Genomic DNA, 25,841 nt, shown 5'->3' with positions numbered 1-25,841 from the left:
ACAAGATGTTTAGACTATAAATCAAAGACATGTTAATGTAAAATTGAAACTTAAATAGTCTATTAGACACCTTTTAAAATAATCTATTAGATATAAAATTGAAAATCCAAGGACCTATTAGACAAAGTTTAAAGATCAAATAAACATACAATTGAAAGTCCACGAACTAACCTTAGCCTAACCTATAATACCGTATTTTGATGAAAAGTATTAATCTTACCTTAAACTTGGCGATATGAAAGAAAAAGAAAAACTTTAGCCTCAATGTAGACATAATATGAAAAGTGAGCCACAGAATTTTTATCATAATGATTATAAAATATGGAACCCACTTTCAAGTTTGTAATCAAAACCCAAAATTTGATTGAGTAGCAAATGGTGCTCAGTCAAATTTGTTGTTAAAAATGACTAAAAATATTGTTACCATTATCGATACTTTCATTCTATTTACAATGAGAGAATTATAAAAATACCACAATTAACATTACCATTATCTGACCCTAAACAGTAACGATAATGTTAAATGTAAAAAGACATTACATTTGCAAAATATTTAGGTAAACATGAGTAAATGTAATCCAATTATATTTGTGATTCGTCAGTAGAATCTTGTTACATTTATATTACTTGTAAACGTGACCTCAACTAAAAATTTAAAAATAAAATAAAAAGAAGAAAGAGTAATGGAAAAAGAAACATGTATATCTCATTAGAACAAAAAAGATGGAATAAGAAATCGTCGGACCATGCCTAAAAAGTTGCAACGATAATACCTGGATTGATAGGGATGCGTCTTGTTTTGATGTAGAATGAAGCATCAATCTCCACCTCTGTTTCTGACCCTTTCGATTGAATTCAAAGATTTTGGTTGACATTTTGCTTCCCAATTCTGCACTGAAACCTAGTGCGAAGATGATAGCCAATAATTTTCATTAGTGCTCTCTCATTTTTATCATTATTAGTGGAATTTAATTTCATTCTACTTTCCTGTTCACATGTTGACCATTCTTCATCCACATTTTCGTGGCAAGGATCCATTCCGTCACTATCGCTACTCTTCCATCCACAAGGTTGGTATTTTCCACTCAAACGTTGGGAAAATGAAACCTCTTCTACTTTATAACTCAACTGTTCTTCCTCAGTTTACTACTGTATGTGTATATATTTGCCTTTCAACTCGGTACAACAGTTCTAAGTTGAATAAACAGGTATCGACACGGTACAACAAGTTGAACCAACATCTTGAATGACATCAGAATTCCTAACAAAGGACAATAAGCAACCACTTTAAAGGGATGTTTTCTTAGCTCAATCATGCCGATTTAAGATTTTTTGACTCGAACATGACAACACACCGTTGCTTCTCATTAGCTGCCTCAACTAAATCCACACAAAGTAGCATTACCACCAATATCTCGTGGACAATCATCCACTCAATTCAAGACACTTTGCTTAATTTGATTCACATGATAAACTCCCTTGGCTCTTAGCATGACTATCTTTAATAGCATTACTCCTTCAAAAGAGTTTCAACTCCATCACTTTTACAATAATACAGGAGAACACAAACACTTGCTCTATACATGGAAGCTTTCACAATCTTCTGAGGTTAGACTTCTTCACAAGACAGACTGTCACTACCTTTTTGCCACTAACATCTAACTTGGGCGTTCAAAGTATTATGTTATAGTTCAACATTTCAAACAATCTTTAATCTTGTTCTTTGGATGGTTTCATTAAAGAACCAATGAAGCTTAAGATTCATAGCAAAGCCCAAACCTCATTCCTTCAATCGTGATTTTTTATAAATCCAAGGTGGTAAAAAGAAACCTCCCCACTCTCCCAACAATTTGTTCTATTCGGGCTCTCTATGGCACCATTAGATGCGGGTTCACTATTCGAACAGAAGTTACAAACTAACCCAGAGGATGGCCACTATCGTGCGAAAGAACCGCAAACTTTGAAGAAAAATACCCAACAATGCACAACATGACAAGAACCAGAAGTTCATATACAAATTATGTAACAATATTTTGATCAATTAGTGCATAACAATTTACAGGATGGAGGCTTTAGCAACAAGATCAACTCTCTAGTCATCAACTACATGGGAAAAGAAAAAGAAAAAAGAAAACCTTTCAATGATATTAGAAATTCCAACGTTCCAATTGCTGTTTAGCTTCAGCCATGTCTTTTTGTGCCTTCTTTCTTCTATAAAATATAGGACAGTCTCGACTGTAAACCAAAATATAGCACTCGTGAAACTATGAAAGAAATGTATAAAAGCAACATTTGAGTTAAAAAATAAAAAATTTGCATCCACATTAATAATACTACGAAAAAAGTAATTATTGTGAGTCATAAGAATGACGTCGAGAAGATAAAACAATAATACCTCGTACAGAGGACATCTTGGTGAAGAGACCCTTGGCATTCTTGGCACTGTGTCCAAAGCCTCCCAAAAACCATCTCCAGATCAGACACTGGATCGAGGTCAACAATAAATTAAATTTTATCCAGGTGAGAATTCAAAAAACTAGACATTTGGAATAGATTCTTAGAAAGAAGATTACCATTTGCAACCGCTTTGCAGTAAAGTTCAGCTTCTCTTCCTTTGCAGTGTGAGCAGAGAGTTTTGTCTGCCTTGCTGGAGTACAGTCAAGAATAGTACGGAATTTATTGAAAAAACATTGCCAGGCTGACTTTCAAATATTAACATTTCAGGTAATATTCACCAAACTTAAATTGTGTTCCAAGGTAAAACAACGCAACAAAACAGTGTTAGTCTGGAATAATTTGTTTCGTTATTGTGAAACAGAACAGTAAGCAAAATGGAAATAAAAATTACTATCAACTCCAGCTTTATTGCTCCAACCCTTTAGTCATGAGCCAATTCACGTGCTCTCCAGTGGTTAGTTTTTAGAATTTTCTAAAATTGTGGAAAATCCTGTTTCCCACAAACTTACCACTTAGAAACTTCTATTGGTTTCGCGTTGCTGGGACTCTACTATCATCTCATATTTCTGATTTGTGCTGGCTTTTATTTTGCTCTTGTTTTTAGTAGTTTTTTGAAGTTTGGTGTTTGGTCTTTTTGTTCTCTTGTCCATTTTGTTGTTTTGTTTCTATTTCTTTTGGCTTTTGTCCTCTCCTTGTATTTCGAGGATTAATCTCCTCTTTTTCATTCTTTTGCAAACCTAAACGGAGAATTTTGGGCATTTAACTGACCCTGAGAGAGTTTCTTATTTTTCAATATCAGATGTAGAAGCTTTGATAGAAAAACAGCGTAACCCTCTACCATCACTAATAGAAGGCACAAGTCAGCTCGCACATTCTCATGAGGTCTTCTGGTCAGGCATGAAAGTAAGAAACAAAATATCCTTGGAAGATCAAACGCCTAAACCAAACTTAGGTCTATGATTCAAGGGTACCAAAACTTTAGTGCATCAAACTAAAATAGGAGGAATCCAGTCATTTGGCTCTTTTTGAAGATTATTAAAACTAGACCAAAGCTTCAAGCTCCATTGATCAACCGAAATTGGAAATTTAACATCCCTAAGAAGATAAAAGTTTTTCTTTGGAGTCTTGCTCACAAAAGTTTGAACACTCGTGACAGATTGCCAAGGAAAATGCAAAATTGGAATCACCCCTGGCGCTTTTGTGCTTAACAGAAAAGGAGAATCGGGAGCACCTCTTCCTAAGTCTGCTGAGTGAGGTTGGAATCAAATTTTTATGGCTTTTGGTCTTCATTCATGTATGTCATTCGGTGTCGAGGATTGGCTGTTATTGTAGGCCTCTACCCTTAGAGTATTTTTGGAAAGAATAATATGGAAGATTTTATTTCCTAAATCTTTTTTCTTTCTTACTCCTATTGTATTCTATTTATTCTCTTTCTTTGTACCTATCGTATTCATTCATAAGAAAAATAATAAAAACTAAAGTATCTTGGTTTTTCTCCCGGTTCTCGGGTTTCCATGTAAGCCTCGTGTTAGTGTTAATTGCTTTCAATATGGTAGCAGAGCAAAGCAATCACGAAACCCTAGAAACTAATTTAGGAGAAACCCAAATCGAAATTGAACCCGTCGTCGCCGCCGCTGCCGCCATGGAGAAATTGCTCCAAAACCTACAGAAACCGCTGATCTACCCAATGGGAGTAGTCTCGTAGCCATACGTGCTGCCGTCTAACCAAAAAGTGAGTCACTCACCGCTCTTGTTCGATGCGTGAGCCCACGCGCCAAGGCCGTTTCATCTCACCCCCCAGCCCATTCCACTCTACACGTTGTCGGATGTCCAACAATCATACCCTTCCGACCATCTGCATTCCCACGCGCCACCTATGCCCTCTGCAACCCTCAACAGTAAATCTATCAAACCTATACAGTAAGAATATGTTGTAAGTTGACCCTTTACAGCAACCGTTGTTTTCTGGTAACGGGATTGATCAACCCCAGAACAAATCGGACATTAAAGCGGACGAGTCTTCAACGCATTCCAAACCAACCGAGTTGCCAATGTATTCCAAGAACCCGGTAACTTCATTCCCTAATTTACCGTCAAATTATATAACTAGCTCTTTGGGTTCGTCTACAGGGAACTTTTCGGGTGAAAAATTAAATGGGCAAAATTATTTTCTCTTGGTCTCAATCAGTAAAGATGTTCCTCGAAGGTCGCCACTAGTTCGACTTCTTAACTGGAGAGACTGTACGTCCTCCACCCGATGACGCCTTGGAATAACTCTAGAAAGGAGAGGACTCGCTTATTCGGTCCATGCTGATTAATAGTATGGAACCTCAGATCGACAAGCCTCTATTATATTCGACCACAGCAAAAGATATGTGGGATACAACTCAGACCCTTTGCTTGAAACGACAGAATGCCTCTCGGTTGTATATACTGCGAAAACAGGTTCATAATTGCAAACAAGGGACCCTGGACGTGACTACCTATTTTAACAAGTTCTCTCTCCTCTGACAAGAGATGGATTTGTGCAGAGAGACAGTTTGGGACACACCAAATGACGGTACACAATATGCGAAACTTGAAGAGGTTAACCGTATTTATGACTTTCTTGCAAGACTTAATCCCAAATTTGATACTGTTTGTGGTCGTATACTCGGACAAAAACCTCTTTCCTCCTTCATGGAAGTGTGTTTTGAAGTCCGCCTTGAAGAGGATCGCACTAATGCCATGGGCGTACTTACTACCCCTACCATTGACTCTACTGCCTTTAGCGCTCGATCCTCGAATCATGATAATGACAAGAATAATGGAAAACCAATCCCTGTATGTGAGCACTGCAAAAAACAATGGCACACCAAGGATCAGCGTTGGAAACTCTACGGTCATCCCCCAGGAGGTAAGAAACAGTCCTCCAACGAGAAACAGAACTCAGGACGTGCCTACATTAGTGAGACTACCCCTGCCAGCACTTCTCAATCAACTAGTCCTACTGCAAGCCAGACCGAGACTCCTACTCTGGGTATCATTGCTTAGTCAGGTATGTCTCGATCCCTTGGGATTATTAGCGTTGATGGGAAGAATCCCTGGATTTTAGACTCGAGGGCTATAGATCACTTGACAGGTTTCTCGAAACACTTTCTCTTATCGTATGCCGATAATGAAAAAATCAGAATAGTCGACAGCTCTCTAGTCCCGATCGCTGGCAAAGGACAAATAGTTCCCTTTGACGGTTTTGCTCTCCGGAATGTTTTGCATGTCCCTAAACTGTTTTACAATTTGTTATCTATAAGCAATATCACTCGTGAGTTGCATTGTAAAGCTATCTTTTTACTTGAATCTGTTTATTTTCAGGGCATGAGCTCGAGGATGACGATTGGCACTACCCGACATAGCATGGGACTTTACATTCTTGATGATGATACCTCCTGTAGTAGTTTCTCTAGGGCTAGTTTACTGTCTTCCTACTTTAACACTTCTGAACAAGATTGTATGTTGTGGTATTTTCGGCTGGGACACTCAAACTTTACATACATGCAATATTTATTTCCCCATCTTTTTTCTAAACCTGATGTCTCTTCTCTATCTTGTGATGCGTATCCGGACTAAACAACACCGGGTCTCTCTTCCCTCACAACCATATAAACCTACATAACTGTTTACCCTCATCCATAGTGACGTTTGGGGTCCTTCTAAGGTCACCACCTCATCGGAAAAGCGGTGGTTTGTAACTTTCATCGATGACCATACCCGTCTTACCTAGGTCTACCTTATCACAGATAAATATGAGGTTTCATCCATTTTCCAAAACTTCTACCATACTATTGAAAGACAATTCCATACAAAAATTGCAATTCTTCAGAGTGATAATGGTCGAGCATTCCAAAACAATAATCTTAGTGAATTTCTAGCCTCCAAGGAGATTGTTTACCAAACCTCATGCGCCTACACTCCTCAACAAAATAGAGTGGTCGAGTGAAAAAGTCATCACCTTTTAGAAGTAGCCCGTTCCCTTATGCTTTCCACTTCCCTTCCTTCATACCTATAGAGAGATGCTATTCTTACAACAGCTCATTTAATCAATAGAATGTCTTCTCGTATCCTCCACCTTCAAACTCCCTTAGATTGTCTTAAGGAGTCTTACCCCTCTACTCGTCTTGTTTCTGAGGTTCCTCTTCATGTGTTTGGGTGTTACCACTTATGTCCATAATTTTGGCCCTAATTAGACCAAATTTACTCCTCGAGCTCAGGCTTGTGTGTTTGTTGGGTATCCCCTTCACCAGCGCAGTTATAAATGTTTTCACCCGCCGTCCAGGAAATACTTTGTCACTATGGACGTTACTTTCTGTAAGAACCGACCTTACTTTCCCATTAGCCATCTTCAGGGGGAAAGTGTGAGTCAAGAGTCTACCAGCACCTTTGAATTTATCGAACCTACTCCTAGTACCGTGTCTGACATTGATCCTCATCCTAGAATCCTACCCACAAACCAAGTTCCCTGGAAAACGTATTACAGGAGGAATCTCATAAAGGAAGTTGAGTCCCTTACTAGTCAGCTGTCGGCTCCAGTCCAAGACTTCGAACCTCCTCGAAATCAAGGTATGGAAAATCCTACAAAACCTTGTACTAATAATACGATGAGTGAGAATGATAGGTTTGATGTTGCTGTTCTTGAAAATGTGGAAGAAAAGAACCGTGGTGATAAGACTGAGGTCATAACAGAAACCAATAACAATGAAGCTAAATAGGGTCATACAGAGAAACTTGATGAGTATAATCCCTCTCTTGACATTCCCATTGCTCTGAGAAAAGGTACCAGGTCTTGTACTAAACATCTCGTTTGCAACTATGTTACCTGATAATCTATTTCTATAGTTTAGAGCTTTTACAGCCAGCCTTGACTCTACCATAATATCGAAAAATATCTATATTGCTCTAGAGTGTCCTAAATGGAATAATGCTATTATGGAAGAGATGAAAGCTCTTGAAAAAAATAGAACTTGGGAGATATGTGCTCTACCCGAGGGACACAAAACTGTAGGATGCAAATGGGTGTTCTCTCTCAGATACAAAGTAGATGATACTCTTGATAGACATAAGGCAAGGTTAGTTGCAAAGGGATTTACTCAGACCTATGGTATTGACTATTCAGAAATTTTCTCCAGTTGCTAGGTTGAATACTGTTAGTCCTGCTATCTGTTGTTGTGAACAAAGATTGGTCTCTATACCAGTTGGATGTTAAGAATGCTTTTTTGAATGCAAACCTTGTGGAGGAAGTCTACAAGAGCCCCCCGCTAGGATTTGAAGCCCAAGTTGGTCAGCAGGTGTGTAAACTCCAAAAATCCCTATATGGTCTGAAACGTCTCCCAAAGCATGGTTTGACAAATTCACTACCTTTGTCAAGTCCCAAAAGTACAGTCAAGGGCACTCTGACTATACTTTATTTACAAAGGTTTCCAAGACATGGAAGATTGTTGTTCTAATAGTTTATGTGGATGACATTGTTTTGACCGGAGATGATCAAACAGAAATCAATCAACTAAAGCAGAGAATGGGTGATGAATTTGAAATCAATGATTTGGGAAATCTGAAATGTTTCCTTGGAATGGAGGTGGCTAAACCTAAAGAAGGTATCTCCGTGTCTTAAAGAAAATATACCCTTGATTTGCTAACCGAGACAAGTATGTTGGGATGTCGTCCTACTGACACTCCTATTAATTCAACTATAAACTAGGAAACTCTGATGATCAAGTTCCAATTGATAAAGAACAATATCAGCGCCTTGTAGGTAAATTAATTTACTTATCTCACACTCGTCTTAATATTTCCTCTGCTATGAGTGTTGTCAGCCAGTTCATGCAGGCTCCCTATGAGAAACCCTGGAAGCTGTTAACAGAATTCTTAGATACTTGAAAAATACACCTGGTAAAGGGTTGATGTTTAGAAAAACAAATAGAAAGACAATTGAGACATATATTGACTCGGATTGGGCAAGATCTGTTGTTGACAGAAAGTCTACCTCCAGTTATTGTACCTTTGTTTGGGGCAATCTTGTAATTTGGAGAAGTAAGAAGCAAAGTGTCATGACCAGGAGCAACGCTGAGGCCGAATACAGAGCTATGAGATTGGGAATCTGTGAGGAAATCTGGCTCCAGAAAGTCTTGTCAAATCTTCATCAGGAGTGTGAGACACCATTGAAGCTTTAATGTGATAATAAAGCTGGTATTAGTATTGCTAACCTAGTTCAACATGATATAACTAAATATGTTGAGATTGATCGGCATTTTATCAAAGAAAGACTTGACAGTGGAAGCATATGCATTCTATACATTCCTTCGAGCCAACAGGTTGATGTTCTCACCAAGGGGCTTCTCAAATTTGACCTTCGTGTTAGCAAGTTGGGACTACTTGATTTTTACGTCCCAACTTGAAAGGGAGCGTTAGAATTAGTAGGGCTTTGCCTTTAGAGTATTTTTAGAAAGAATAATATGGAAGATTTTATTTCCTAAATCTTTTTTCTTTCTTACTCTTCTTGTATTCATTCATAAGAAAAGTAATAAAAACTAAAGTATTGTGGTTTTTTTTCCAGTTCTCGAGTTTCCACGTAAGCCTCATGTTGGTGTTAATTACTTTCAATAGTTATAAGTAATTTGTTAAGTGCCTGAGGATTGGGGGGAGCCTTAGCGGGAAGCCTAGTGCTTTGTAGAGAACCTTCTGGGAGCTTTGGAAGGAAAGTACAAAAGTACAAGGAGAACCTTCCAAGATAAGTCCTAACTCCTATTCTTTTGATTGAACAAATTACTCCCCCGTTCTGGGGAAAATTCACACCATAGACACAGCGATTATGGTCTACAAATAACATACATACACATAATTCACTTTACCAAAATATTGAACTTGCTACAGCGAACGTTAGAAGAAAAAGAAAATATGCCTTTCAAATTAGCAAAAATCACGAAGGATAGCAAAGCTGTTAAAATTACCCTAGAAGAGCCTTGCAGCCAATGCAGGTAAGCTGTTTTTTAGCAAATTTCATTATACCACCGTTTGATGGAGTAGAAATAAAAATTGATCTCGTGTGACTTCCATGTAGAAGTTCCTTGCTAGCGTTTTTCAAGATGGGCTCAAAAATTCGTAGAAGCGGCTGCAACTTAGACATACTCTTTTGTTAGCTATGTAACTCAAGAAAACAGAACAAAAAAATTACAGTGTAAGCCATAAAGAAATCAAACCTTGCTGATCTGATTCTCAAGATAATACTGAGGGTCTATCGGTATACTATTCTCTAGAACATAAATGGGATCCTCTGACCTCTCATATGCCTGATAGTAATACAATATTAATCTTCATACATGTTGAGCATCAGAGGGGATGAAATATTGAATAGATTACCTTGGCACCTTTTGCTGCTTTAATGATCACATAAGGTACACGATCGCCAACATTTGGAGCAGTGGCAGCATCTCGCTATTAAGGATAAAACTAAGTAAGATAATCTTCTTTTAACTTTTAAGACCAGACACCGATTGCAATAAACGAGGTAATTCTACAACTACAAGAATCACAAATGAATTTTTCCTTCAGACAGCATTCAAGCAATCATGTCATGAAATAAGAAAACATATCACAAAGATCAAGACAAGATGTGTAGAACGGAGAAGTTTTTTTAAACTTGAGACCTTCATGACCTCGGGACCATATCCAAAATACTTTTTTATCCTCAATTTTTGTCCACAGGACTCTCTATCCCAAGGCCGCCAAGACTATGGGATTAAATATAGACTGTTCAACCAAATGCAAACCACTCACCCTTGATCCTTTTCACTAATAGAAGAGCAACCAAACAACAGATACATAGTAGAAAAATAAATATTAGAATAAATAGGAAGGAGGTATGTCTTAAGCCAGAACCTAAGATTGCATCTATTGAACACTACATGAGTGAACGAACCTAAAATATTCCCTTCATTATTACCCATGCCAAGAAAATAATTGAACCAGTTTTTACTGTTAGTTTATTGCCCTTTTTTTACTATTCCTCACTCTTTAAATTAAGGAAGGGTTTGGTGATTATTATAGAGTTTGTGGGTTATTATAGTGTAAACTATTTTAGTCTGGTTATAGTGTTCTGTGTTTAAGGTGCATACTATTTTATTGGTAGTAGAAAATAGTAAACACTATAGCAAAAACAAATTTGAAATGGTAATACTATAGTTAATTGTAGGTTATAATAGATGGAAACACCAACTATTATAATTTGAACCCCAAACATGAAGTGGGCTATGATACCGCACTCCACCAACTTCAAGTTGGTGCCCAAACATCCCCAAGAGTTTTACCTTTGTACAGGAAATAATAAGAAATATACCAATCTTCAAATCCACAATATCTAAAAAACTGAAGTGAAGGAATTTGATACCAAATAAAGAGTCAGGAAACTAGGGAAAATAAACTATAATGAAACACCACAACCTTACGCATGCGCTCAGCAAGTTCAACATGAGCTGCCTTCACTTCATAATCATCTCCAGTTTTTGTTAGTCCCTGTGGATCAAATAATTTAGTGCACTACAAATCCTTCAAATTCATATCCTAGAAGCAAAAAAAAACATGCACAAAGATACTTCTTGACAGCTAGTGGGATTGAAGAAGAAATAGTCAAGATATATCTCCAACCTTAGTGATAACCAAGAGTGATAGATCCACACGGTTCATAAGCAGATCTGAAATTGTGTTCTTCACATATTGGACTGCCCCAGGAACATCTCTATCGATAAGAATTTTGTGCAAGCACTCATTTACAAGGTTTTTCACCAATAAGCAATTGTCTCTTCGAACTGTTTCAATGCCTGCAGATGTCAAATGGAATATTTAACATGGAGGGAAATAAATTTAAATATGGACAAAGAAATTGTTTTAGCTTCTCCATCGTTACCTTTGGTATCCATCTTGTCAAACTTGTTTGGGTTAGTCCAAAATAAACCAGCGTATCTCTTCTTACTAATCAACAGATATGGATAATATACCTTCTCAAACTCTAGCTTGATAGGCTACAATCCACGAACGGACACCAAAAAAAATTGAGAATGCCAAAGAGGAAAACATCAGCTAAGAACACACAGGAAAATTTATAAGAAAAAGTTACAGATCCGATAATTTTAAGCATTGCAACTTACTAGAAAAGTATTAAAAATAAATAGACAACTAGCTACTTATTCGATTCACTGTTGACTTCAGATTTTAAACCACAACTATAACTTATGCATATATAATACCCGAATAAACATATAAAATGAATGGAAAAGCACGTGCAGGGCATTTAGCAGCATATCAACAAGGGAAAAGAAGAAGAAGAAATCATAATAACGCCAATCAACTTACTTTTATGAAAGTACCACTGATATACTCAGCTGCTTCCCTTCCCAAGACCATTGCTGCTTCTACACTGGGCACACCAAATTGTACCATAACGGAATCTGTATCACCATAGATTACCTAAAACCATAAAATACTGAATTCTATAAGATCATCGATGAAATACGGATTGATGCAACCGAAGAATCAAATTATTGACAATCTAACAATTCAAGCCTGTCCCCTTAACCATACGGACACATCTGACATGTTTTTAGGTCAATGATTCAACAATTAGCAAAACGCCAAAGGGACTTCAAAATCTTAGGTTAAGAGATTAAACAGGAAAAAGAGTAGCTAGCTGTAGGCCTGATTCTTTGAGACTGACTAGAACTGCCTGATCTATTAGAATATTTGCGTCCATTGTCAAATGTGTTGTTAGTTCTGCAATTTTCATTTCATTGATAAATGACAAAAAACTATTGCTCAATTTACAAGGATACAAAATGAAGAGCTAGAAAATATAAAAGTAGAATCCCAAGAGAACCATTCACAAGAATAAAGATTTGACAAAAGAATTAAAAGCCTCCAGGTAAACAACAAATTTGACTAGAAAAAACACAAATCTTAAAGAGAGAACAATAAAGGGAACCAATGATCCTTGCAGCTTCAAAACGAACAACTAAAGAACCTCTTTGAATCTTATCGAACCAAACTTCAACAAGGCTTTGATGACATAAATGTTGATGAAAGATTGAAAACAAAATCTTCCAACATGCTTGAAATACAGAAATTAAAAGATACACCACAAAGTCCAAGATGTAATTGTCTAAATCAAAATTGAAAATCATCCCCTTAACTTTTTTCTGTTTTTATTATATCTATCTCTTCATTCTTTGATGTGCTCCTAGGACTTTAATCATATAGATTCCCTTGTTTTACACGACTCATTTAAAGATGTAGCAAATGATCATCAAATTAATAAAAGGCAAGACAGAGTTTCTCTGCAAATTTGAGTATAAATAAGCTAGGAAACAGGAGCTACATAAATTATATTGTTTCCAAAATTACCATTAAAAAAAAAAGTTTAATTTACCTCTTCATATGGAAGAATTTAGTTTCTGCTTTTTTGCCGTTGGTGCAGTAGGAAAGGAATCAAATGATTTTTCATTTTAGGAACCAAGGAAATGGCCTATGTGAACTTCGTTGATAATGTTATTTACCTTTATATATCTTTATGTACATTGGATTGCCTTTTTGCACTTAGTTTTGCCTATCTTTTGTCCAATTGGAGAAGTTTATTGTAACTTCTTTTAGATTGTGATCCTTCTTTTTACCCATTTGTGTTCAAATTGCATACATCAATGAAATTCTTTCTTATTCATAATTTTTTTTTTTAAGAAAAAAAATCCTCACCTCAGCATTGTGCTCATATCCCCCAAGCGTTGTAAATTTATCCTCCACAAGCTTCTTTGTGTGTTCAATCATTTGCCGGCCTTTAAGATAGCCAATTCGATCATATGAACAAGTCGAATATAAAAAATTTAATCAAGAATAAAATAAAATAAGTTATATTTTTAAGTGTACCATAGCTTGTCACACTTGATGATATTTCTAAACAAGGCAACTGACCAACAGTGGCTCCTGTAAACCCATACACAGAATTTGCACTTATCTAAAAAGGTAGCAAGTAACACGTTAGTACAAGAAAAACATACAGACATAGATAGATACATAGATATAGATAGATACACTGATACATACATAGATAGATACATAGATACAGACACAGATAGAGACATAGATATACATATGTACGTACGTAGGTACGTACCTACATAAAAACAAAATTGTAAAGCGTACCTTCAGCGCTAGCTGTCGACCATCCAACACAGCCTTCTCAAAAGGGTCCTTCGCTTCCTAAATAAAGTTAACATGGAAGAAACGTAGTAAATGAGTAAATAAACCAGATGTATAAAATGAAGTTAGCATAGTACACTGATTGTGTGACGCAACAAGGCAATGTTGAAAAGAGCAACATAACAACCTTCAAATCTGCCTTTGCTCTTTTCCGAGCAGTCAATAGTTCTTCCAATATTTCAGGAAGTATCCCCTGAATTATATCAAAGGTATATGGTACATTAGTTAGAAAGACAACATTTGCTGCAGGATGTGTGCTTTAATCAGGTTGATCATAAACATATTAAAGAATCAGTTATCTTTCCCTAGAATTGAAATTATTCACCCACTGACCTTCTGTAAATTTGGCTTGACAAATATCTCACCAGATGGGGTTTTGTTGAAATGTTCAGGGGGCAGGTTTAGCTTGCGAGCGTCTTCTGGAGTCACCTTCAAGAAAAAGTTCAAAGTTAAAAGGCTTCCTCCAAATTTATTGAGAATAATTTCCCAGCATGAAAGGAAAAGCGTATTCTATGAGCCAAAAATATGTAAGAGGTGTCACCAGAGTGCAATAACATAAATTATATGCCATCATGATGGATGGATATAGAGAGGCAAAATCCAGCGTAGCAATGGGCTTTTCATAGAACCCAGCCCTCGCTTCCAAAACCTGCAATTCAGATTAATCAGATAACGTTGTGCATTACAAAAATAATTGTGTAAAGCACTCCACGAAGAAGCTATAAACTGTATATTTTCAATGGAGATATTATGTTATCTGAACAACAACCCAACTGAACCAATATCAATTTACGACTTTAAAAAATCAATGGTTTGAGCTGTTGTACTTGAGCTTTAAAATAGCATTTTTTTTTAATGGTCTTCTTTTGAATTGTCAGAAGATGTATTTCCATTAAAAGTCCGCAATTTCATTGTCCTTTTTTTTTATAGACCAACTTCATTGTCTTTTAATATCATATTGTAACCAAAGGGATGGTATGCATCCACTAACATTTTTCCTTTAGTTGGAAACTGAATATATACTAGGATGCCAATCAAAATTACTCTTAAGAGTTCAATCTCATCGAGGAAAAGGGTTTAAGAGAAGCAAACCAATTGCACCCGTGAACAAAATTAATGAACATTTCAATTCTGAGGCATGTACAGATTGACACTCAGATCAGGACAGTTACTACTGATTTTGTTGATAAAGAGACACTACCACTATCATTTACTACTTAAAAGCATCAATAAGAATAAAATAGCATGATACCAAGAAAATGGTACAAGATGTCCAAGAACTTACAGTAGCACCCTCATAGGTTCCTTGATCAGATCCTGCATGTTTAGCATTTGGAATAACGAGGTTTTTCTGTTTTGCTTTCCTAAGGAGTTGAGAGAGTACCTGAAAAAAATTCCTAAAATTGTCAATAGTTATTTGAATTGGATCAACAGGAGGGAATACAAAATTAAAAGATGGTAGGATTACCTTGATGCTTTGCCCTCTTGAAAGAAGAAAAGAAATAGGGACACCAGTTACTCGAGCCATCTCCACATAATTGTAAATGAACATCAGTTTATCTAAAAGCCGTTGTGGAAGATACGCATCCTGAATCCCCACACCACAGAAATATAAAACCAATAGAATTTTAAGAAAGTTCAACATTGCCAAAGATTATAAAGAGAAGATGGGAAACAACAGCCTCAACGGATTTCCAAAACCAAGAAAATGAAATGCCTAAACAAAATTCATTGCATTTGATGGCTGTAGCCTGTAGGAATATTCATTTCTACATTTCACCATGGGATTCTAAAACCTAGCATGTGAAAATCAACAAACGTGGTTTCTAAAAAAACGACAAAAAGAAAAGGCTGAGGGAAGATACTGCATTTATCATCTAGAAAAAAAGCATGTATATTCATGGAAGGCTTAGACCTACCAGATCAAGGCTTCCATCGGATCAGAACCTACCAGGATTTTCAAAATATAAATGCTTCCAAGGTAGAAGAACCATCACAATAGAACATTCAAGCCTTCCCCAACAGAACATCTTATAAATGAAGTAAAAGAAAAGAGCTAGAAGCAAAAGCATTCCCAATGTTTTTTACTGGGTCTTACCCATACACAATAAATTTCAATCACAAAGCGACTCCAAGAAGGACCACCAAACCACATAACCATAGAGCCTCATTACATAATCTTAAGCCTTTGATCCCTCCTACTCTACTAGCTTAACAAACATCTCCCACCTAACCAAATAGGACCCTCCCTCCCCATCTATCCCTTCCCACAAAAAGTTCTCCGTTCACTCTCTTAATAATCTTACTTACTGAACCGAAATTCTGAAGAGAGATAAAATATAACTAAGAATCCCACTCAACCACTTACCTATTGAGTGAGTCTTCCTCCCATAGAGAAGAAAGCCTTTTTCCAAGTAGGCAACCATTTGTAAGCTAATCCAAGATAAGACTCCAACCTCAAAATGTAAGAGAACAGCTTCCCTCCACACCGAATGAGGTGTACTAAAAGAAACTTTTCATCTATGTTCTCACAATTGTCAATACTAGTTTGCAGGATCGTTCAATTGGAAAATGGATGGCCTCAAAATAATAATAATAGTAAGTAAATGTAGAACAGAATAAGATGGGAAAATCTAAAAGGAAAATGAGTTGAGGTAAGCACCTTTAAACAATAAACAGCAAGACGTCTCCTTGTTTCCGCATTACCATTTTGAAGATCTGATATTATTGAATGGTGGACATCCTCTTTCTGCAGAAACAAGAATAAATCATCAAAACAACAATGAATATGGATATATACAAGCTATTATTGAGAGTATATAAGTAATTTACAGTAAAAAACCAGTGTAGCAAGCAGTCTAGCAAAGAAGAATTTTAGAAGTAATATGGTTTAGCTAGTGTATTACTTCATTATTCCCAATCTTCAACAATGAATCGGAAAGAAGGGGTCTGAAGCCAAGAATTTTCGAAACAGAGCACCACAAAATAAACTTCTTTGAAGCTGATAAATAGGGGGTCTGAAGCCAAGAGTAATATGATCAAGCAGAAGTCACATGATAAGTAATCTATTATTTTGTAGTGCTCAGTATCAGAACCACAAAAGAAAGTTCGTATTCCACATTGCTGATTTCAAAAACGTGATGAAGCTGATAAAAATTCTTCAATGATCGAACGATTAAAAAATGATGGAAGCTAGATAATTCTTTTTTTATATATCCATGAATGTTCGGACTAGCTTACACACACATTGACTAATCTTATAGAGCAGGTTCTGACCCTACAACATTTGAGTGTCAAGAAAACTTGTAGGAAATTAATCTCTACGTAGATGGCCAACATGGATGGAAACCATGACCTTGCCTCTTTTTTACCACTAAGCCAAACCATGATGGTTAGCTAGATAATTCATTATTCCTAACAAATTTAAATATAAATATGTTATGACTATTGAGCTCTTGGTAAACTAAACGTAATCTTTTTTATTAAAAAAAGGGAAATGTTTTTATATATGTAAACTAGTCTCCAAAAGAAAAGAAACAAATTATGTAAACTACAAAAAAAGAAGAAAAAAACAATTATCCCAATCCAGAATTCATACATATTAACTGTCAGGAGAAACAAACTATACTATGTATTCACATCAAGAGAGGAGTCTTGAGCATCACCTGTTCAGAAAGGAAATGTGAAGAGACAGAATTCAACGAGTATGAACTTAATTTATAATCTCGTTGCATAGCCTGGCAAAGAGAACCAAAACTTCAGATAAATTAAGCTGTGATGAACTCAGAACAACTTTTTCTAAACATATTAAAAGGCTGAAATAATTTTATGACCAGTTTATACCCTCCCTAACAAGGTTATTTCAAATGTCCCTTCATAAAATCATATTACCTTCAATAAATGTAAACATTCAAGATGTTAGTTCGATTATCTTTTATAGTTAAAGATTAAAAGAATGTATAGAACTTTTCAGACGTAAAGAAAAATATTTTAGTAACTACTTGGAAAACTGATTCAAACATTCAAATTACATTTTTTTTAAAATAAGAAACAGAAGATGTATTAACAGCAACCTGTTAAAAGGAAATTGGGGATTATTATTAAATTAGATTTATTCCTAATTATTATTTTCCTTTTATTTATTTTTCCTTTACTAGTATTTTGGTCACTATCTATTCACCAATATAAAAGGTTATTATGTACTCTCGAAGCTTGGTTCCTAGAGTTTTCCTCTACCACCTCGATTCGACCTTGACCTCCATCGACCGGCAATCGACGGAGGTAGACCCACATGTATATCCACTGCTCCCACTTCTGGTTAGTCATTTTTTTCGTTTCAGCCTCTGTTTCTGTTTTATATCCCTGATTATTATTTGTCAAAACCTAGAATACTGTTTTTTTAATAAATGACATAGAATAATATATTCAACTAGTTCTCATTCAGTAGGAACATACATTTACAAAATATTAAGCGGTCAGGAAAAATAATCGTTACACTTAATTAATAAATTAAAAAATACCAGCAAAGTATTTCAAATATCCGCTGCTTTTATACAGCAGTTTAGTTATTCACGTTTAAACAAATCTCATTTAAAACTTTTATGTTTTAAAATAAAATAAAAATTTCCGGCATTTTAAAGTCATGGTTTTTCCTTTCTTGTTATAAATTGGAAACATCTTTCGTATACCCCTTCCTATTGGGTCCATTTTGTACATCTTTCGATATTTCATCTGATCAATGAAATTGTTTCTTATAAAAAAGTAAAATGAAATTTACAATTCCGCATGCATGCATTGTCCATGCTAATTATTTAATGTATGTAAAGAATAAAACCTGAAGTAAATCAAATTGAACTCTTCCTTCCACCGTTATTTCTTTACTCTCCCTTGTTCCAAGTTGTCTGGACATTAGTTAACAACAAAATTCATTTCTCATCAAGCAAACGAATGTTGAAATAAATATGAACAGAAAAGAAAAATCATTCCCATCAAGATAACAATTTATAATCACTTGATTTTCAGTAAATTTGAGCTTTAAAAAGGTTATTCCATGGAAAATTTTATTTATGAAGAGTAAAGCTTTTTGTAATTCTGTGGCATAGTTTGCTCCCTTTCCTAATTTCATCTCATCAATAAAATGAAGTACATGTTTCTCATCAGAAAGAAAAATAATGAATAAAGAATTAAAGTATGCATACCTTGAAGAAAAAGTTGTATCTTTGACACGGACTTTGCTATTCCTGATACGACCCAATAATGGAAATTCTGGTATTTTCAGTGCCTCAGCTCTCTGCATCCAGAAAATCAGGAAAGTGAATTAGTATGAATTTAATGAATAGACATAAGCAACAGTAACCAATGACAACTACAACACATAACATTTTCTCAATCACAGTGAACTCTTTATCCCCAAAAGATATTACGAAGAACTTTATAAACCAAATAAATTAGTAAAATCACCTCGATTAGATATGGCAAATCGAATTTGCAGATGTTGTATCCAATTATTATATCAGGGTCAACTTCACGAATTAGATCCTGCAACAAATATATTCCCGTAACAATAAAAATTATTCACATAATTCACATCTACACACTAATCAAAAGACCATTAGTCAATTTGATGTATAACTGCAGCATCATAAGTAGATCATCATAGTAGGAAATAATTGACATATGTCCCCTTTCTTTGATGCTCAGACATTTCTATTAACAAAAACTTTCAGACTGCAGTTTTTAAATTGCAAAGAGATAAAGATATCCATGCATTTTCATGCTCACCAATTGTTACTAAAGCACATGAGCATGTATTCTTTACCTATTGATTATTGTTTTATTTAGAAGTATGGAAACAAATCGTTCATTTGATCCTAAGCTAATAACTTATCTTTTGGCATTAGCCGTAGTTAGGTTACAGTGTCTTGACTACTCATTGATATATTGATTAAAGAGCCAGCAATGAATGTTTCATTGAAAGACTAAGGGCAAGAGTTAGACATTATTGTTATTCCTCCAATAATTAATTCAACAACAAAACTAATTTAAAGATTGAATCTCTCTTTTATAAGAAACTAATTAAATTTACAGACTAAATATACATGTGCTCAAACCTTATGCATAAGTCTAGAAGTTAGAAAGTTATTTAGATTCTTAAGAAATATGATATGTAGTTATTTTGTGACTGCAGGATTCACCTAAGGTTTTTTCAGAAAGTATACTTTTCATTTTAACAACAATGAAATGCAATTATGAAAGATGTGATATAAATATAATCATACCCTCCAAGCCAGCAATACATCACGTTCTGTATCAAATGATAAGACATCAACACCCGCAATAGGAGAGCAAGAGTTAAGGGTCATGACATTCCGAATAAAAGGTTGGTTCTCTCCCTGCAAAGTAACTAGGTTTGCCACCTACATGTCGGTAGATTCATTCAGAAGGAGTAAACAAAATTACTTTTTTTAGCAAGAAACAAGAGCAATCTATTCAGAAAAAACCACAGCCCAAACCATGACAGAGAACAGAACTCATAACTGAAAATCCAATAAAAGGATTTTAGTACACAAAATAACAATAAGATGAAATAAGGAGTTAGACCTGAATCACAGGATCCTGGGTAGGCTCAGGAAAATGGCCTTTACGCCCTGCACACTCAATATCAAAACTCAATATCCGAAATGGAGCCATTTTAGAAAATTCCCCTTCTGGGGCATGGCTGATCAAGTCTGAATATCTATGATGTGTGTTAAGGGATAATTGTTAAGATTATAAGGCCTATCTAAAAGTGGAATTTCAATTAGAAAAGTTAAAGCAACAGATACAGAGACGAAGACCTCTGGAACAAGAGGATACAAGCAATCAAACTCCAATTGGCAATATGATGAACTTCTAACAGTTTTCTTGTACTTTCCAACAGGAACCTCAATCCAGTTTCCACCAACAACATTGCAGTCAATCATAAAACGGAGGGCAAAAAGCACGTTGCTTTCATACGTCATGAAGCTTTTCATACCAAAGCCCTCAATTTGTATGCCTCTATCAAGAATACCTGGAAAAAAAATGTTGATGATGTTGCAAATGAGATAAAGCATGAGTTCATACTTCTCGTATAAACTTTTCTTAAGGGAAAAAAGAAGGAAATAATTTTCATAAGTGAAATAAAAAATTACATCAGAGTAAAATCATACAATAACTTTTTTTGTCGTAAGAAATGACAATATATTAAGAAGAGTAAAAAAGGGCACTTCTCATGTGGATGTTATAAGAAAAAATCATTTGGGGTAATCTGTTAGTAAACATTTTTAAAAGAAAAGAGAGACAGAACGGAAAATGTAATTTATTAGACAGCATACATAAAAAGATAAAATAGTGAATGCTATAGAAAACTTACACCGCATTTCCCATTGAAAAACTACTCGAAAAAGATATATATACTCATATACACATATATATAATTGAAAAAAATGAATGAAAAAATATTTTTAATAAATAAATAAATTACCACGGCAGCTGGTGACCATTGTTGGGAGTGCAACTACAATTTTAAGAAACGATTGAGAAGTCTGCTGCTGGTAGTACATAATACTTCTCCTTTGGACCAACTCAATGCGACGCACGAAGCTAGGTGCTTTACTGTTTCTATTTACCTCCTTCATTCTAGCCTAGCCATCGTCCCAAATTCAACAACAGCATCAGTTAGAACTTTTAACTTTACTAATTTTAACACATTAGTAATAGAAGGCTTACCTCGAGAGTTCGGTGAAAAAGAGAGATATCATCAGGACCCATGCCTGAAGGACAACTGATATAGAAGTATGGTTCAAATCCATGAACATGACAACATACACTATGTCCTGATATATATTGCACACAATAGTATATCAGATGAATATTGGACTTTACATAAACGAGTAAAACTTGCAACAATGAACCTCAGAGAAAACTTCTAATGGAAAGAATCAGATATAGAGCTTCCTTATAAATTATTGTTAGATGGTGCTGCCTTGTAAATCCGTGTAATTATTCTGTTGTTATTTTACCAGAATTCTTTTCCATAAAAAATTATCTGTCTCGTTCTTTCTTTATGACTTTTTCTTGTTGAGATCTATCCCTTTCTGGTGTTGAGTAAACAATTTAAACTTATAGACTTTCTGATGCTTGAGTAGACAATTTAAACTTAATCGTGCATGCACCAAATTACGTGTGGCTTAACATCATGAAGATTGCTCTTGCAGCAAGCTGAGAGATAATGTGGGTGTGCCCTCAATTTTAAATTTTGTTTGAAAAATTTACTTGGAGAGACTCCTTCCAGCCCATCAGAATGCTTGCTACTCTAAACGAGTAGCATCCACTGAAACAAGTATGGAAATTAAAATGGGGAAAAAAAAGAAACTAGGGCAGTCATAAGACAAGGAATGCACCACAAATATTTTCCAGCAGAATTCTCCAAATAAACCTGGTCCGTCAAAATCCAACGACGGTAGCAAAAGTCCTCATAATATTTGGCAATTCTGTTCAAAGTAATGGTACTATTCACGCCAATGATAACAGGAGAGGGATAATGTCAATGGTGACACAAGCTGAACTTCAAGAGATCTAACTAATGATTACCATTTTCTTCGGGACAAAATTGCTCGTTGGAATAGCATATAAATTTTAATTTCTTGGAAGAACACAAACCTTCCCTCGTAACCCCAAAAATTCTAAGAATAGCGGCTGGGCCAGACAAATTCGGCAACAGTTCCTTGTGACTTTCCCCGATCACATAGTCAATTTCCAACTGCTGAAACACTGAAACGCCAAAAAAAAAGAAACAGAACGACACACACGCGGTCAAAATCAAAACCATGGAATGTAGCATCCCTGGCAGAAGTATAACAACAAAATTCGACTCACCGATGCTCTTCGACTGGGACAGGTAATCCTGGGAAAGAGGTGGACGTGCCCATTTCGAAATCCGGGAAGCAAGGGCCTGACGCTCCTCAATGTCGCGGAGGATGAGAGCGTCCTCGTCGAGAAGATTGTCGTCGAGGAAGACATCTTCGTCGACGAAATCTTCCTCTTGAGAAAGTGCCTGGTGCTTTGGCGGTGGAGCCGGCGATGGGTGCTGAGGGGGCGGTCGACTTTTCCGAGCGCTGCCGTTGTTCATTGCTCGGGTTTTTTAGTGAGAGGGTGGGTTCAGCAATGGAAGTAGAAACAAAGAGAGGGAAAGGTGGAAGAAGAGTAGGGTTCCCGCCAGTTTTGAAGACAGCTTTCAGATATTAATTTTCGGATATTATTATTCGTTATGATTTTATAATTCAACGTTGAATCTTTAATTAAAAGTATTCATTTTAGGGGTTTTTTTTAACAAATAACACAAAAATTGTATTGTGCTTCATAATTTAAAATTTTTATTATTATCACACTACCCCATACAATCTTCTCTATTTATCCATCGTCTCCATTTGATGCTTCATCTCCCACTTACTCTTCTTCTTCTTTGTAAATCTCTCTCTCTCGTATTTGTATTCATAATAAAAAATGTTTGTTTTTCTAAAATACTATTTTTAAATTAGTTTTCTATAGGTTCTCTAAAAAATAAAAAATCCTTGACATCTTTATCTCCTTCTTTTCACTATTTTTTATTCAAATTTTCGATCATTTTTTTTTGTTAAATTTAAGTTCTTTCTTCGAACTTCTTTTAAATAGTTGCTTTCTAACACGACAACATTCACACTTTTTAAAATACATTTCATCTTAAATATTTTATTATTCTCAAACTACTGTTCAGTAACTTATTTATTCTCACGTTTCTAATGTCCTGATCATCTCATATCTCTTCTCCCATTTTTTAAGGCGCCAATCGTTATTTTTTCTCCCACTTTGTATCAGTAGTGTATATTGGTGTTGTAATGTACTTATGTTATATGTATTAGTTGATTGATATACTTACTACATGATTTCCATTTTTTTCAAAATTTATGAAATTTAACGTAGTATTATTGAGTATATGAATGATGTAACTTAGTGTAGCAAACATATAGTGTGTATCAAAATGTATTAGTGAAGTATATTAAATGTATCGTCAAAATCTCAAATGTATTTTAATCAATCGAGTGTGTCGGTAGATATATAAAATATACCAACAGTACATCAAGGGTATCAAACATATGAACTGCATCGAGTAATAAATTTGTCGAGTGTATCGGCGAAGATATAAAATGTTTATCAGTAGTGTATTAAGTGTATTAAACCTAATCAAGTATATCGATAATGTAATATATCATGCTTAGTGCATCAAGTGTCCTTAATTTATTAAGTTTATTTCCAAAGCTCAACAAATGTATCAACAACATATCAAATGTATCAAAGCAATAATGTGTAACAAGTGTTATTTAATTCATTTAGCGTATCAACAAAGCATAACAAGTGTATCAACAACACATCAAATAATGCGTGAAAATGTTGATAATTATAATGGGTATATTTGTAATTTTTCATTTTTCAAATGCGGGCTTGACTTCATTTTTGTCATTTTTGCAAAATTAAAAGTAGTGTGATATAGACCTAATTTATCAAACTAATTTTGCTAAATTTGCAAAAGCCCCTAACAAAAAATATCTTTTTAGTTTGTAGGTTTCGATGAGTACATGGCTTTAAGTTTTAAAATATATATTTTTAGTCTTGCATTTATAAAAATAAACTCACTTGTTCTCTAAATTTCCAAAATATAAATTTTTAGTTTGGTGTTTGACCTATGGATTTGGAATTAGCGGTTTTGCTAAACCGTATTTGGACTATTTGAATAAAATTGATAGGATTAAGAAACCAAACTCATAGGTTTGAAATATGTTTTTTTTTTTTAATTGAATGTCATTTTATCAAAAAAAATTACTTCAATCTCTTACTATTGATCATTTATGATCGTTGACAACAAACGTTAACCAACTTGACGATCGACCATGATGACCAATCGACGATTATAATGACTGATCGTCTTAACTATCAACTCCAAATCATCTTGATTATTGTCTTGATTGTCGATTATTGGTTGTCAGTGACCAATCATTTTGATCGTTGGTGACCTATAACTTTATACGTTATTGTCGTCGAATGAATATTTTAATCAACAGCGACCAATTGTTATCGTTAATTATCGATGTCATGTCTACTGTCATGATGACTAATGACTAATAGGCATGACCCTTGGTGACTGACTGTCACGATGATCGACAACCAACACCTAATTGTCTTAGTTAAACATTCACGACCATTGACCATCTTCACCATTGGTCAACAACCGTCAAGGGTTCTTATGCTCTTTCCTGGGTTTGAATATTAAACGCTTTTTAAAAATAGGTTTAAGAGATCACTCCAATTATTTTATACTTTTATTTTAAAATGATTGTACGACAATTTAAACGATAAGAAAAACATCTAAAAATCACATCCTCTATAAAATTATATATTTTTTATTTTAAAAGTCACGTAGTTATTTATAAAAAAAATCAAACATAAAATATTTTAAAGACACTATAAACCTATATTTTAAAATTCGAGACTAAAAAAAATAACATTTTGAAATCTCGATGATCAAACTTCTAAGCTTTATGATCGAGTGAATGAAACTACATTTAAAGAAAAAAAATCAAATGATAGTTCTTTTTAAGTATATATAAATATAACAAAACATCACAATATACTTTTGTGCCTATAGATAGACGGTAATATTTTGGAAATATTTTAATTTATTTTATTGTGTTTGAAAACAAATTTTAGAAAAACACAATTTATCTTACTAAAAAATCAATTAAGCAAATTGATTGATAAAAAAAATTGGGTGTAAACGTGTTGGGTTGGATTAGTGTAGATTTTTTGGACCAACCAAAAGTTTAGAATTTGCCAAATTGACAACCAAAATAACCTAACTCAACCATTAAAGTTCAGGTTGGATAGTTGTTAAATTGTTTAATTATTTTATCATCTTATTTTAAGTATATATTTTATAAATTTAAAATACTACATGTTTCAACAACTAAAATTTTATAAAACTCGAATGTCAAATATAAAAATTTACGTATCTATTACAAATTTCAAACAAACTTTATAATATTAAATATGAATTATAA

The 25,841-nt window shown here is 34.8% G+C and overlaps 1 protein-coding gene across 1 annotated transcript; it reads right to left on the bottom strand.

The window, feature by feature from the left end:
• Nucleotides 1–1,990: 1,990 nt before the first annotated feature.
• LOC103500947 (DNA polymerase delta catalytic subunit) lies at nt 1,991–23,012 on the bottom strand. Its single transcript, XM_008464415.3, has 30 exons — nt 22,627–23,012; nt 22,411–22,521; nt 21,478–21,584; nt 21,233–21,392; nt 20,584–20,779; nt 20,329–20,464; nt 20,007–20,144; nt 19,189–19,266; nt 18,927–19,018; nt 18,563–18,629; nt 17,394–17,465; nt 16,391–16,477; nt 15,197–15,316; nt 15,014–15,112; nt 14,270–14,377; nt 14,062–14,157; nt 13,856–13,921; nt 13,672–13,728; nt 13,396–13,483; nt 13,225–13,304; nt 11,836–11,949; nt 11,390–11,504; nt 11,131–11,303; nt 10,927–10,998; nt 9,847–9,921; nt 9,687–9,776; nt 9,438–9,598; nt 2,574–2,647; nt 2,396–2,483; nt 1,991–2,235 (listed from the first exon to the last, which is right to left on the bottom strand). The coding sequence occupies exons 1-30, from the start codon at nt 22,877–22,879 to the stop codon at nt 2,148–2,150; spliced, it is 3,261 nt and encodes a 1,086-aa protein (XP_008462637.1). The 5' UTR covers nt 22,880–23,012; the 3' UTR covers nt 1,991–2,147.
• Between the last annotated feature and the right edge of the window lie 2,829 nt (nt 23,013–25,841).

This window comes from Cucumis melo, chromosome 8, assembly GCF_025177605.1.
Source record: "Cucumis melo cultivar AY chromosome 8, USDA_Cmelo_AY_1.0, whole genome shotgun sequence".
Taxonomy (NCBI): Eukaryota; Viridiplantae; Streptophyta; class Magnoliopsida; order Cucurbitales; family Cucurbitaceae; genus Cucumis; species Cucumis melo.
The sequence above is the reverse complement of the archived record's forward strand: the minus strand, read 5'-3'. Positions and strand labels throughout refer to the sequence as shown.

What these genes read in the sequence shown, in the direction of transcription:
- LOC103500947 (XM_008464415.3), bottom strand. Translation starts at nt 22,879, where the DNA reads ATGAACAACGGCAGCGCTCGGAAAAGTCGACCGCCCCCTCAGCACCCA. An exon ending in ATGTATTGCTGGCTTGGAGG is followed by an intron (nt 19,267 to 20,006) that starts GTATGATTATAT and finishes TATTTGTTGCAG; the next exon opens with GATCTAATTCGTGAAGTTGA. An exon ending in TCAAGCCAAATTTACAGAAG is followed by an intron (nt 13,922 to 14,061) that starts GTCAGTGGGTGA and finishes GATATAATTCAG; the next exon opens with GGGATACTTCCTGAAATATT.